Source organism: Cetorhinus maximus, chromosome 14, assembly GCF_964194155.1.
Source record: "Cetorhinus maximus chromosome 14, sCetMax3.hap1.1, whole genome shotgun sequence".
NCBI lineage: Eukaryota > Metazoa > Chordata > Chondrichthyes > Lamniformes > Cetorhinidae > Cetorhinus > Cetorhinus maximus.
This window is the reverse complement of record NC_135892.1, coordinates 25,775,440-25,791,350: the sequence shown is the minus strand read 5'-3', so window position 1 is coordinate 25,791,350 and position 15,911 is coordinate 25,775,440. Positions and strand designations below refer to the sequence as shown.

The 15,911-nt window shown below is 44.7% G+C and overlaps 1 protein-coding gene across 1 annotated transcript in view; it reads right to left on the bottom strand.

The window, feature by feature from the left end:
• Positions 1-15,911, bottom strand: part of kat14 (lysine acetyltransferase 14) — a 74,736-nt gene that overhangs the window by 42,932 nt on the left and 15,893 nt on the right. Inside the window, exon 2 of the mRNA XM_078556715.1 lies at positions 3,980-4,101. Within this exon, the coding sequence (XP_078412841.1) occupies positions 3,980-4,101 (122 nt within the window). The remainder of the gene's footprint in view (positions 1-3,979; positions 4,102-15,911) is intronic.

The window sequence follows — 15,911 nt, the reverse complement described above, 5'->3', positions numbered from 1 at the left end:
GTTTATAAATTGAATAAAAATTTTAATAAAAATTCATTGACATGTCCCAGCACCTCTGTGCCTCAGGGAGATTTCTGTGTTCTTTCACGCGCATGCGCAAAAGAGCGCAGGCCTCGACTCAGGGACCCCACCCCCACCCGCCTCGACAGGGAGCGCTCAGCGCTTCCAGGCGCAAGTCACACTGGGTGGGTCTTAATTGGCCCGCCCACGTAAAATGGCGACGCGGACCCGATCAGGGGCGCCGATCAGGTCCGCGCCTGCCCCTGCACAAACCCACCCCCCCAGAAAATTCTCCCCATTACTTTTAAACCATGACCCCTAATTCTAGATTCTCTCACAAGAGGGAACTTCCTCACCACAGACACCCTGTCAAGACCCCTCAGGATCTTAAAGGTTTCGATCAAGTCACCCCTCACTCTTCCAAATTCCAGTGGATAGAAGCCTAACCTGTGCAACCTTTCCTCATAAGGCAACCCGCACACTCCTGGTATTGGTCTAGTAAACTTTCTCTGAACTGCTTCTAATGCATTTACATCTGTCCTTAAATAAGGACACCAATACTGTACACAGTACTCCAGATGTGGTCTCACCGGTGCCCTGTATAACTGAAGCATAACCTCCCTACTTTTGTATTCAATTCCTCTCGCAATAAATTATAACATCCTATTATCTTTCCTAATTACCTGCTGTACCTGCATACTAGCCTTTTGTGATTCATGCACTAGATACCCAGATCCCTCTGAATCTCAGCGCTCTGCAATCTCTCACCATTTAGATAATATGCTTCTTTTTTATCCTTCCTGCTAAAATGGACAATTTCACATTTGCCCACATCATACTCCATTTGCCCACTCACTTAACCTATCTATGTCACTTTGTAGCCTCCTTATGCCCTCCTCACAACTTACTTTCCTACCTACCTTTGTGTCGTCAGCAAATTTAGCAACCCTTCCTTCGGTCCCTTCATCCAAGTCATTTAAATAAATTGTAAAAGTTGAGGCTCCCGCACTGATCCCTGTGGCACACCACTCGTTACATCCCGCCAACCAGAGAAAGACCCATTTATAACTACACTCTGTTTCCTGTTAGCTATCCAATCTTCTAATCATGCCAATATATTATCCCCTACACCATGAGCTTTTATTTTTAGGGGAAAAAAAATATGAGCTTTTATTTTCTGCAATAGCCTTTGATGTAGCACCTTATCAAATGCCTTCTGGAAATCTAAGTACAGTACACCCACCAGCTTCGCTTTATCCACAGCACATGTGACTCCTTCAAAGAACTCCAATAAATTGGTTACACATGATTTCCCTTTCACAAAACCATGTTGCCTTCATGACTGGCTGCAGCAGGACTGCAGAGCATCTGATTTGTTGGTTGTGTGGTTGCTGAGCTATCACATGCTGCTTCCACTGCTTGGCATGCAATTAGTCCTGTGCTGTAGCTTCACCAGGTTGGTACCTCAATTTTAGAGATGCTTGGTGCTGTGCTTGGCATGTCCTCCTACACTATTTATTGAGTCAAGGTTGATCCCTTGGCTTGAGCCTCATGGTCCAGCATATCCCGCAATCTACCATGAGCTTACAGATTGTGGTTGAATATCGTTCTGCAGGTGTTGATGCCCAAAATGCCTCATGGATGCCCAGCTTTACACTGCTAGATCTGTTCTGATCCTATGCCATTTAGCATGGTGGTAGTGCCACACAACACAATGGAGGGTATGCTCAGTTTAAAGTTGGGACTTTTGCTTCACAAGGACTGTGCGGTGGTCACTCCTAACTATACTGTCATGGACAGGTGCATCTTCCACAGGTAGATTGGTGACGACAAGAGCAAGTAGGTTTTCCCCTCTTTATGGTTCCCTCGCCACCTGCCACAGGCCCAGTCTGGCAGTTTTGTCCTTCAGGACTTGGCCAGCTTTGTCAGTAGTGGTGCCACTCTTAGTGATGGACGTTGAAGTCCCCCGCCCAGAGTGTATTCTTTGCCCTTTCCACCCTCAGTGCTTCTTCCAAGTGATGTTCAACATGGAAGAGTACTGGTTAATCAGCTGAGAACATGCGGTAGGTGATATCAGTAGAAGATTTCCTTGCCCATGTTTGCCAGTGTAGCACTTCCCATTACTACACTGGATTGTCAGTCCAGGGTATGTGCTCAAGTCTCTGGAGTGGGAGGACCAATGACCTTCTGACTATCGAGTTTAAAGGAAAAACTAAAACTTGAAACCAGAGGCTAAGGTTACTTTTCAAATTGAGGAACTTATCCTCCTGCATTTGCCTTGCTGAATCACAAACTTGATTTTAATCACAAGTTATGCCATCTTTTGCAAAGATTTGAGAAATGTTGGCAAATTAAATTTACTTTGTGAAGAAAAGCCATCATTTGAGGAGGATTGAAATGATACAAAAGGACAGTTAATTTTTTTAAGCAGCTGTAGAAACCTGTACATTGACTGTTCTGACAAGGCAAACAGGCATGAATGTACAACAAAAACAAAAAATGCTGGAAAAACTCAGCAGGTCCAGCAGCATCTGTGGAGAGACAAACAGAGCTAACGTTTTGAATCCGTATGACCCTTCTTCAGAGCAGAATTTTTCCAGCATTTTTTGTTTTTGTTTCAGATTTCCAGCATCTGCAATATTTTGCTTTTATCAGGCATGAATGTACACTTGGTGCTTGGCAAGTAAATTTAGGGAAAATCGCTTTTGCAAAATTAGAAACCAGCTATCCTTCTGACTCCAAGAATGACAAGATAACAGGTTTCTGTTCCTCTTCTCAATAGTGAATAAGTTGTTTTCCCATTAAACAATGAAATGCTTTAAGGAACACTACTCAAATTCTCATTGTTTACCTTCAAGACCCTAGGTTTAAATCCAGTGCATGAAAATGAAAATGAATGCTTGCTGCAAACATTATGAATGTAGATAGGACATTCTCAATCCCAGTTCTTTATGGGCATGGACTCGCACATAACATATTTGTCCTCTCACCCCTGTCAATAGCGTTCTAAATCCTTAGGTACAGTTAGAAAGCAGCCTGAGATGGTTTTACACCATTGCAATCCCACAACCTCCCCCCACCCCTCCACAGTTGGTGAAGTAATGCTACCATCATTGTGGTATCATTCCTTGGGTTCATGGGTGCCATACCATCATGCTACAATTTCACAAACGTCAGTATTCTGTCCATTTTATACCATACAATCAATTTTTTTCCATTAAATGATATGATCTGTACCTCAACTTCCTTTACCTGTCTTAGCTCCATATTCTTCAATGTTACTACCAAAAATCTGAAGTTCCCATTATTCCAGCATCCACAATCTTTTGATTTTTGTGAGGGGAAGAATTCCAGATTTTCACGCCCTTGTCCGTGAAAATTTGCTTTCTGATTTCCTTCCTGGATAGCCTAGCTCCAATTTTACAATTACACCCATCATTCTTGATCTCCCCACCAGAGGAAATAGCTTCTCTATATCTGTCCAATTGAATACCTTCATTATTTTAAACACCTCAAATAGATCAACACTCAATTTTTGCATTCAAGGGAATAAAAGTTTAAGCAGCCTGCCCTCATCATTTAACCCTCTAAGTTATTCTGACCTTTTTACTAGCATTCCCTTGCCACCTTTTTCTGAAGAAGAATTAGTGACTCCCAGCTTAGTCAACATCCTCTTGGTTAGCCAGGTTACGAAGAGTGTTCCATGTACCTCGGGGTCAAAGTTCAACTAGTGAAAGAAGGTAGCCCTTATTATAATGAGCAGCCCACATCATGGTGCACAGCATTCATAAATAATAATCAAATAAACTCACAACTAATGTAGAACATCAGACAAAGGTTTAAGAACAGAGCACAAGTTTTGGACCTAAAAGTGCAAATAAACAGGTGATTTGATTGAGAAGATACAACCAATGCCCATGGTTACATTTTGTACTTGCATATAAAACGCATTGAGCATAGTTTCAACAATAATACGTACTTGTTGCCATGTAAGCTTCAGTCTCTCAAAGTGTTCCTTCCCATCTTCTGCACAGTCTGAACAACAGAATCGGAAGAAGTTATCACCCCGCAAGTAACTGGGGTGTTCTCCTCTCAACTGAGCTGGAGAGAGAGAAAAAAGAGGTTGAAAGAGAGAAAGAAAGGACTTGATTTACATCAAAACTGGAAAAAAAATGAACCACTTTTACAAGGTAACAAGACATTCCAAGTCAACAGATTGCACAACATACAGGAAATGCAATGACAAGCTCCAAGATGTGAATCATCGCAAGTGAAGCCGATGAGACATCTTATGTTTAATGCCACGTATTGTGTGCCTCTCCAAAGTGCTTCTTCCCATCTTCCACTATGGTCAACTCCACAAGTTGATTTCATGCCTCATTCCTGACCAGAATTAAGGCAAGTGATTGTTTTGAACTGATCTGAGTGATGACCAAAACCTGGTGTTTTTATTTGCTGCTTCTGGGGACGGGGAAGGGCGGGGGGGGGGATCTTTCTATGCAAAATTTCCAGCAGTCAGGCAGCTATGCAAAGATAAGTATTCACATAGGAACAGGAATATGTCATTGAGCCTCTTGAGACTGTTCTATCATTCAGATAGATAATGGCAGATCTGTACCTCAATTTACCAACTCTATTTACCAACCTTAGCTCAAAATCCCTTGATAGCTTTAATTAACTCCTTTTGGGAGAAAAGAGTTCCAGATTTCTACTGCTCTTTGTATGAAAATTACTTCCTGATTTCACTCATGAATGGCCTAGCCCTAATTTTAAAATTATGCCTCTTTGTTATGGATTCCCTATGAAATTAAATACTTTCTCTGTATTTTCGTATTTTTCTGAATTGCATTTGCAAGATCGCCACTAGCACTATCCATATCAGTGAGGTTATCAAATTACATATGCTATAAAACAGCAAGAAAACACTGTTTTGCTTCATGAAAATACTATCAAACCAAGGAATGCAAACAGTGACTGATACAAACATTAGTAATGCTGCATTTTTAATCTTTGTGTTACTTTTTTTTAGCCTTTTTCCAGTGACTGTGTGCAAGTATTTGGCAGCCATCACATGCTCTGTGGCACAAGGATAGCATTGTGTCAGAAAGAAACAATTTGCATTTATTAAGCATCTTTCACAACCTCAGGATATCCAAAAGTACCTTATAGCCAGTGAAGTGCCATCATTGTTATAAGGTTAGCCAATGGCTATGTAATATTAGTCGATTTGCCTACAGCAGGGTGCCACATATAGCAATGCGACAATGACAGATTATCTGCTTTAATGAACTGTTACAACTTTCTTTAGTCGCAAGTCCCTGACTGCACCTCTGCTTTACCAGTTCAGAACTTTCCTCATTCCACTATCAGCAGCAAAGCCTTCAGTCATCTTGGCCCCAATCTGAGGACTTTCTTTCTAAACCCTTTGACCTTAACATTTCTCCCCGCCTTCAGACATGTCTTATTTACAGTATTATACCCCCTGCTACTACTGTTTGTATGTCTGTATGACCTCCTACTGTGAAGTGCCTAGAGATATCTCATTTTGTTGAAGGTATGATATAATTACCAGTTAAAGGGGATACAAGGAGAGAGAGCTGGCGGTGCTTGTGCACATATTTTGAAGGTGGCAGGACAGGTTAACAAAAGCACACGGGATCCTGGGCTTTATAAATAAAGATACCGAGTACAAAAGCCAGGAAGTTATGATAAACCTATATAAAAACATTAGTTCAGCCCCAGCTTCTGTACTGCGTCCAAGTCCGGGCATCATACTTTAGGAGGTACATGAAACCTTTGAGCAGGGTACAGAAGCGGTTTACTAGAGTGGTTCCAGAAGTGAGGGATTACAGTTATGTGGATAGACTTTGTTCTCCTTGGAACAGAGGAGGCTAGGAGATTTGATAGAGGTGTTAAAAAGCATGAAAAATTTAGAAAAAGTAAATAAAGAGAAACTGTTTCAAACGGCTGAAGAGTTGATAACCAGAGGGCACATATTCAAAGTGATTGACAAATAAAAGAGAGGCCATGGAGAAAGCTTTTTTTAAATGTGATATGTGGTTAGGAGTTGGAATGCACGGTCTGGCTGGGTGGTGAATACAGGCCTTCAAAATGAAAGTGGATAAATATTTGAAGGGGAAATTAATTGTAGGGATATGGGGAGAAGGTAGGGGAGTGGGACTAACAGGGTTGCTCTTTGAAAGAGCCAGTGCTGAGTGGTCTCCTTCTTAGCTCCTTCTACTCTATGATTATTATTCATTTCCTGATTTAATGAATGCAGTTGATGCCAAGGATCATAGATTTCAGCATATAATTCAGACTAAGGTAGTGTTGCACTGTCGAAGGTGCTGCTTTCGGATGAAACGTGAAAAAACAGATTCTTGACTGCCTCTCAAGTGAATGCATAAATCCCTTGCATTATTTTAAGATGAACAGGGGAGTTCTTCCCCCTCCCCCCGTGCCCTGTTCAACCATCTTCACAAATACAGGTCATTTAGTTATTTATCTCATTGCTGTTCGTTGGTAATAAATTGTTTGCTGCGTTTCCTACATTTCAAAAGTACTTCACTGGCTTTAAAGTGCTTTGTGACATCCTATGGCTGGGAAAGACATTATATAAATGCAAGATAAAAGCAAAATACTGCGGATGCTGGAAATCTGAAACAAAAACAAAAAATGCTGGAAAAACTCAGCAGGTCTGATAGCATCTGTGGAGAGAAAGACAGAGTTAACGTTTCAAGTCCATATGACTCTTCCTCAGAGCTAAAGGGAAGTGGAAATATGGTGAAATTTATACTGCTTAAGGTGGGCAGAACAGGTGAAGCTGGATAGAAGGCCAGTGATAGGTAGAGGCAAAGGAAGATGTCATAAACAAAATGTCAAGGGGTTGTTAATAGTGGTGGTTCTGGCTAAAGGAGGTGCTAATGATGACATTAAGAGTGGAAAGCAGAATGTGATAATGGCAGGACCAGGGTAAGCACTCTGGAAAGTGATAGATGGCCCTAGTGGGGGTGTGGTGGGAGGAGGGGATGGCGATGGGAAAAAAGATCGAGAAGGCTAAAAGCTGGGGATAAAACAATGAATAAAATGGAAATAATGTTTTTTTTTTAAATAACAAAGATAAGTGGGGAAAATAAATAAAGTAAATAAATAAAAATTTAAAAATAAAAATGAATAAGAAAAGGGGGGGGAATCAGAAAGGGGTGGGGCTGAAGGAGAGAGTTCATGGTCTGAAGTTGTTGAACTCAATGTTAATTCCGGAAGGCTGTAAAGTGCCTAATTGGAAGATGAGGTGCTGTTCCTCCAGTTTGCGTTGAGCTTCCCTGGAACATTATGCAAATGCAAGTTGTTCTTTCATCTTTCTTTCAGTGTTGTTTTAAAATCTATTTAAGGTAAGGATTGCAAATCACAGGAGGGAATGTCACATTTCAGCCAGCATGCTTCATTATTGCAATTCTTTTTCTGAAACATGGCACTTTAAATTTTGTCTTAAACTGATCGCACCACCACCATACCTAGTGACACACCAGCAAGCTGCAAGACTTCGCCATGGTGTTAGACACACTAAATATTGGGCAGAATTTTCCCCCTATTGGGGTGGGGGGGGGAGGAAGTTCAGTAGCGGGCGCGTGGAGGCGTGCCTCCGATCGGTGTGCCACCATTTTACTTGGGCGGGCCAATTAAGGCCCGCCCAGCGTGATGTCCGCAAGGAAGCGCTATGCACTCCCTGTGCAGGCTGGGGGGGGGATTCCCTGAGCCGAGAGTGCGTTCTTTCGTGCATGCGCGCCAAAGAGCGCACTCATCTCCCTGAGGCTAAGTGCTGCCTCAGGGAGATCAGCTCCACAATAAAAAATCTTAAAAACAGAAAAAAAAAATTCCCTGACATGTCCCCTCATGTGGCACTGTCACATGAGTTGGGACATGTCCATCACTTTTAAATACACTTTTATTAAGTTTTTAAAAACCTACATGAAACCTCATCCCGCCTGTGGATGAGGTTTCACGCTTTTTCCAATGCCCACCAGGGCTCCCGGCCTGCCCGCCAACCTTAAGGTTGGATGGGCAGGTCCACTAATCATGTTAATTACTTTGTCAATGGCCTCAATAGGTCATTGACAGGTCGGCGGGCGCACAGCTGATTTGGCTGAGCCCCCGCCGATGTGGAAATTGAAATGAGGCGGGGTGACATCGGGAGTTCCGCCCGACATCATCCCATGTCATTTTACGGGTTGGCAAGCGGGCCCCGCCCCGCCCGGGAAATCCTGGCCATTATTTCCAAACACAAGTCAAATGTGGAATAGCTAAATTCATCAATATGGTGCTGAATGTTACTCACAGTGAACATAGAGTTGTTCATACATCATAAAATCAAATAACACAGAACAGGCCACTTAGGCCATCAGACTTGTGCCAGTTCTTTGCAAGAGCTATTCAATTTAATACTACTCCCTTTTCCCATAGCCCTGCAAACCTTTCCCTTCAAATGATTCCCTTTTGAAAGATACTATTGAATATGCTTCCATCACTCTCTCAAGTAGTGCATTCCAGATCATAACTACTTGTGTAAAAAAAAATCATCTTCTTTCTGCTTCCTTTGCCAATTATCCTAAATCTGTCCCCTCTGGTTACAGACCCTTCTGCTAGTGGAAACAGTCTATCTACTCTGCCAAAATCCCTCACAAATTTGAACACTTTTATTAAATATCCCCCCAACCTTCACTGCTGCATCAGTGTACTACAAATGTGAAACAGCGCATATGATGAAACATCCTGCATTTTTTCTTGGGTGTAAATAGGAGCCACCACAAACATTACATGAAAAGCGAAGATGAACACTTACAAATGGCCTATTAGACCATGTCTCGAGTCCCAACATGCAAAACCAGAAAGGACATTGACAAAATATTACCTCATGCAAGGCTGTGCAAGGGATGCCAATCTTATTTTGTCAATGTCTTACTGCGGAGACAGCTAATACTCAGGACTCAGCTTTAAGGTCCTGCTATAAAATAATCCTAAAAGTTGCAGACTAGATTTTTCAAAATGCCTTAAGATTTACCTGAATTCTGAGTTATTAGGAATCTAATATATTACATAGTATTACATCATATTTATAACACAGAAGCAGCCTCTTCAGCACCACAGATCCATGGCAGTATTACACTCAAAATGTGCCTCCTCCCATCCTTCATCTAACTCTTATCAGCATATCCTTCGATTCCTTTCTACCTCATGTGTTTTTCTAGATTCCCCTTAAATGCATCTATGCTATTCACCTCAACTATTCCTTGTGGTAGCAAGTTACACTCTGGGTAAAGAAATTTCTCCTGAATTCTTGAACTGAATTTATTAGTGACTATCTCATATTTATGGTCCCTTGTTCTGGTTTTGCCTACAAATGGAAATATCTTCTCTACATCTACTCTATCAAACCTTTCCATAATCATACATCTATCTTTTCTTTTCTCGGGAAATCTAGATAGTTATAACCTCCCAGTTCTGGGATCATTCTGGTAAATCCATTTTTTATAATGTGCAGGCTCCAAGTGTGATCTTCCCAAGATTCTCTACAAGTCTAATAAAGCTCCATTGGGTTTCAACTATAACTTGCATCACTACTTTTAGTGATTTCTGTTTCTGTACCCCCAGATCCCTTTGCTCTTTTATCCCATTTAGGCACTTACTTCCAAGGAGTATGTGACCTCCTTATTCTTCCTACCAAAATGTCACTTAACTATATTGAATTTCTTTGACCAATTACACCCCCAATCTACAAGTTTGTCTTCCTGCATTTTGTCCTGTACTCCTAACATTCAAACAAAGTGAGCTGATCTCAGTCATAGGTGTCTGTATCCCTTTGCAGCATGCCTGCGAAATTAGGGGTTATGTCCCAGCTGGTGTTGCTCTTTTAGTGATCTATTCTTTCAAAATCTGATTGTTGGGGGCTCTTTGAGCTGAGCGATATCATCACTAGGGAATGAAAAATGTCTCCACTCGAGTATCTGCATCAAGTACTTCCATTTCCAGTACAGCATGGACAAATGCAGAGTAAAAGAAGACAAGCTTACATTCATCTTGCACCGTTCATGACTTCAGGTTGTCCCAAAGTGCTTTACAGCCAATTAAGTGCTTTTGAAATCAATGTCGTAATAAAGAGAACACTGCACAATTTGCGCACAGAAAAGTCCCATAAATAGCATTGAAATAAATGGCCAGATAATCTGCTTTAGTGATGGTGGCTGAGGGTAGGCCGGGACAACCAAAGAAACTTCCTTGTTTGCCTTCAAAATTGTGCCAATTGGATATTTTACATCCACTGGACCTCCGTTCAACAGTCAGCACCCAAAAACAGCACCTTTAACAGTACTGTCCTTCACTACTTCTTAGGAATGTCAGCAAAAAAGATTTTGTGCTGAGGTCTCTGGAGTGGCCGATCACCTTCTGACTGAGAAGGGAGAGTGCGACCTGCTGACATTCCTTGCCAAGAACTGTATTCAAATCCTCCACAGTTCAGGTAGTTAAGGCATTAAGTAGCTGATGCAAACAGACCAAAAAGGCAAGAGGTTCAATCCTTGGTGAATATTGAGCTTGGTACTATCTGCTGGGTTGGCCTTGGGTAGCACCAATTGACATATGAGGCCCTGATTTAGGAAGGCAGAAACAGGTGCAGCTCCTGCTCTCCAGAGTGGTCTGGAAGGATGAAGAAGTCAACACTAGGTCAGGAAGGGTTTACATTCAATGGTGATTATTTTTCTCCCACTCCCACCCTACCTCATGCTTATTAAAAGGTGAGTAGCACAGTTAATAAAGGATGAGTTCACTACATTAGTGAGAGAGGATCTTCGATCGAAAGATCAAGATGTGAAATCAGTTTGGTTGTGGCTAAGAAACAGCAAGGGGCAGCAAACATTGGCACGAGTTATTTATAAGCCATCAAACAGTAGTGGTAATGTAGAGCAGAGTATAAATCAGAAATTTAGAGGTGCAAGTAACAAGGTAATACAGTAATCATGGGGGACTTGAATCTACATATAGACTGCGTAAACCTAATTAGCACCAATGCTGTGGAGGACGAATTCCTGGGGTCTATGTGAGATGATTTTCTAGAACCAATTAGAGAACAGGCTATTTTAGATCTAGTATTGTGCAATGAGAAAGGGCTAATTAATAATCTCGTTGCAAAGAGTGGCCATAATATGTTGGAATTTTATATTAAGTTTGAAAGTGATGTCATTCAATCCAAAACTAGGGTCCTAAATCTAAACAAAGGAAACTACGAAGATATATGGAGCAAATTGGCTGTGGTAATTGGGAAACTGCATTGAAAGGTAGGCAATGGTTAGCATTTAAAGAATTAATACATGATTTACAACAAATTTACATTCCTTTGAGGCACAAAAACCCAGCAGAAAGATTATCCAACCATGGCTAACAAGAGAAGTTAAAGATTGTATTAGGTCAAAGGAAGAGGCTTATAAAGGGGGAAGGTGGTAGCGTAGTGGTATTGCCACTAGACTGGTAATCCAGAAACCCAGGCTAATGCTCTTGGGACCTGAGCAGATGGTGAAATTTCTGGAATTAAAAAAGTCTAATGATGACCATGGTGATTGTTATAAATGCCCCTTAGGGAAAGATATCTGCTGCCCTTCCCTGGGTTTGAAGAAACCTTGGTGAATTTCTTACCTTACACGTGACTCCAGGTCCACAGCAATGTGGTTGACTCTTAAATGCCCTCTGAACAAGGGCAATTAGGGATGGGCAATAAATGCTGGCCCACATCCCATGAATGAATAAAAAGAAAGTAGTAAACCTGATTGGAAGCATTTTAGAATTCAGCAAAGGAGGATCAAGAAATCGATGAAGAAAGAGAAAACAGAATTTTTTTTTCATTCATTCTCGGAATGTGGGCTTCGCTGGCTGGGCCAGCATTTATTGCCCATCCCTAGTTGCCTTTGAGAAGGTGGTGGTGAGCTGCCTTCTTGAACCGCTGCAGTCCATGTGGTGTAGGTACACCCACAGTACTGTTAGGGAGGGAGTTCCAGAATTTTGACCCAGCGACAGTGAAGGAACAGCGATATATTTCCAAGTCAGGATGGTGAGTGATTTGGAGGGGAACTTCAAGGTGGTGATGTTCCCATCTATCTGCTGCCCTTGTCCTTCTAGATGGTAGTGGTCGTGGGTTTGGAAGGTGCTGTTGAAGGAGCTTTGGTGAATTTCTGCAGTGCATCTTGTAGATGGTACACAATGCTGCCACTGTGCGTCGGTGATGGAGGGAGTGAATGTTTGTGGACGTGATGCCAATCAAGCGAGCTGCTTTGTCCTGGACGGCGTCAAGCTTCTTGAGTGTTGTGGGAGCTGCACTCATCCAGGCAAGTGGGGATGATTCCATCACACTCCTGACTTGTGCTTTGTAAATGGTGGACAGGCTTTGTGGAGTCAGGAGGTAAGTTACTCGTCGCAGGATTCCTAGCCTCTGACCTGCTCTTGTAGCCACAGTATTTATATGGCTAGTCCAGTTCAGTTTCTGGTCAATGGTAACCCCCAGGATGTTGATATTGAGGGAATCAGTGATGGCAATGCCATTGAACATCAAGGCAATAAGGAAGTAAAAACAGGCTGTAAAAGCTCCTATAGGTATGTAAAAAAGAAAAGATTAGCAAAGACAAATGTGGGCCCACTACAGCCAGAGACAGGAGAATTTATAATGGTGAATAAGGAAATGGCAGAGGAACTAAATAAATACTTTGGGTGGAATAGTCCCAGATTTGTACTGTGTGGTAGCTGGCGGGAAAAACAACGTTTTATCCACCAGCCGCAATGGCAGCTTCTCATGCCATATCGTCCCAAGCCCGCCGCATTAACTATGCATTCCCAGGAAACACGCTGTTTCAATGGCAGGCGTGCTCTCATTCGCCTGCCACACCATCACCTCACTGCTTCATCATGCTAGGCATCACATTTAAAGTGCAGCTGCGAGCACACTCTCAGTGTTTCCTGCCCAAGACCACTGCACAGAAGACAGGATGGCCCTGAAAGGCAAAAAGAATGCAGCCCCCACACCCCCCCCCCCCCCCGCCCCCCCACCCCCCACCCCCAGATTTAGTGACACATCCCTCGAGCACCTTTTGGACGCCATAGAGGCCTACCATTATGTCCTCTACACCCGTTCTGCCCGCAGGATGGGCAGCAGCATCACATTCCAGCACGGGAAGTGGCGCAGCAGTGGTCAGTGCCAATGCCCTGCAAAAGAGGATAGCCACCCAGTGCCTCAACAGGATGAATGGTCTCATCCTTTGCGCCAGGGTAAATCACTCTTCTCATCAATCTCACTCACAACCCATTACACATCCATAGGGATCACACCTCAAGGGACAACATCGCTAACTCTCACACATACCCTCACATCATCATCAGACTCATATCGTGTTGAACTCACCTCCTCATCCTGTCCATGGCTCCACTAGGTTGAGTGACCCACATTAGGCCCCTCACTCATTTTGAGGAGTGTGCTATTGCTGGTGAGGACATGGACCGTGCCTGCGGTGATGGTGAGCTCGGCGGCGAACACCCTCGTGAAGATCCTACATCATGTCATCCCTCTCTCAATGCAAATGTGAGTGCTCTCTCTCCTGCTTATAACTGTGCTGCCATGCACTAATTATCTCTACTTTGGTTCACAGGGAGTTCTGCCAAGCAACTGACACCCTCAGCCAGTCAGTCCCTCAGCTCCATCCAGGTCTTCACCTCCAGCAAAGAGGACGCCTCCTCCATTGAAGAGCTGGAAATAAGCAGCCTGGAAGACTCATCACAGCGCCTACCCACACCCTCCACCAGCGCAAAGACAACACTTTGGTGGGACCTAGATGTAGAGGGGGCTTGGGTTCACAATCTGGTGGTCACCGCATGGACACGTGTCTGCAGCAGGAGGAGGCAGGTGCGGCTGAACTCCCCAGTTACTCGGTGTGCTGCTGGGAAAGAGGCATCTGTGAGGTGCGAGATGATGAACCTCTGGATTTGGCCTTCCAACTCATTGTGGAGAATCAGCAGAAGGCGGGGGAACGTCACGGGTCACGCAGAGCTGTTGGAAGCCCTCAGCTCAGTGGTTCGCGAGTCGGAGGAGTGCACCTGCCTGCTTTCTGATGAACTGGTGCCCACATGTGCGTGCATGGAGGTCTCCATGGGAAGGATGGTGGACGCCATGGAGACCCTCGTCCAGCAGAATTCGGAGATGTGTGCAGACCTGCACTCCATTGCGGGAGCCATGGGTGACTTCCTGCAGTGGCAACGTGAGGGGGAATGGGGCACCTCGACATCCCTCCAGATGTTTCTTCCCCTCAAGGAGTCAGGCCGGGGCCTCCTGGCACCAGAAGGGAGGAGAAGCGGCAGCTGGACACCCCTGAGTCATCCACTCAGTAATCTCGGAGGCTGTCCTCTTTCTCCGAGTCTCCTTTGCCTGTAAGCCCCTCAGCTTCATCCTCTGTCACCGCAGAAGGAGCAGCTGGCCAATGAGTGACTCTGGAGGGAGAAGTGTGTGTGTGTGTGTGTATGTGGGGCAGGGTCTTTTGGAGCCTCGTACAAGCATTCTCCCACACACGCAGATCCTCCCCATGTCACACTCACTTCAATGTCCTGAGCATTTTCAACGTACCAGCTGGGGTTTGATTTCAGTTGTCCATCTGAGTTGACTTCCATCTCCACCCACCCACTGATCACGCTCTCATGCAGCACCTGATCTCGCGCAGCACGACTCACATTTCACTTTCGATTTAGACAGCATGATGGTGATGCAGTATTTCATTCATTCCCCCGTTCCTTTCCCCTCCCCTTGTCACCCATTTACTTTCCCCCATCACTGTTGACCCATTGGGCATCACCTTCCACCTACCCTCCGTGACCTACCAGTCACAACCCTTTTCTTTCAGGGAAGTCCAGGTGAACATGCACATTCCCTTCCTTCCTGAAAATCCCACCCCCATCCACATTACCCTCCCCTCTCCGCACTCCTTTCCTTACACCTTCCACGCCCCCCACCCACTTAAACCTACCTCCTCAGTTGCCGTCTTCTCCCCATTACCTCCCTCGCCCCATAACCCCCCTCCCAACCTCACCCCACCGCTGTGTCTGCCTCCAGTTCCCCACCGACCGCCCTCGACGTCCCTTCTACTCATATCATCGAACTGTCACCCTCCCGCCTCACTCTACCCTCGGTCATTCTCACCATTCCCTCGTACCACATCCACACTCAGTTCGCTCCCCAGGAGGCAGTCATGGACTCATCAGAGCCCTCCCTGGCACAATCACCTGGACATTCCCCCCATCTCTGGACCCCTTCCCCCCTCAGAACTCTTTCCTCCCTTGGAATTCCTTCCCCTCCATAACTACTCTCCCCCCAGCTTACTCATTCCCACTTTTCTGACTCCTTCAGACACCCTTACTCCTTCCTCCCCTCTCCGCATTCCTTCCTCCCCCTGGACCCCTCCCTTCTCCGCACTCCTTCCCCTCTCCAGACTCCCTCCCCTCTCCACACTCCTTCCTCCCCCAGGACTCCCTCCCCTCTCCAGACTCCCTTCCCTCTCCGCACTCCTTCTTCCCCCAGGAGTCCCTCCCCTCTCCGCACTCCTTTCCTTACACCTTCAACCCCTCCTTGAACCTACGTCCTCAGTCGCCGTCTTCTCCCGTTACCTCCCTCAGCCCCCCACTACTTTCATTCCCACCTCCCAACCTCACCCCCCTGACATCTTTGCTCCCCCACCCGACACTTTCGTCGCCCCCCCGCAACACCTCTTCCTCTCCCAGCCGTTCCTGGACCTTCCTCTCCCACCCCCGGGTACATCTTCAGCTGGGCCTTCCTCTCCACCCTTCGACCATCAACCGTTATGGGCAGGCCCTCAACCGTGTCTTTCCAACTTCCG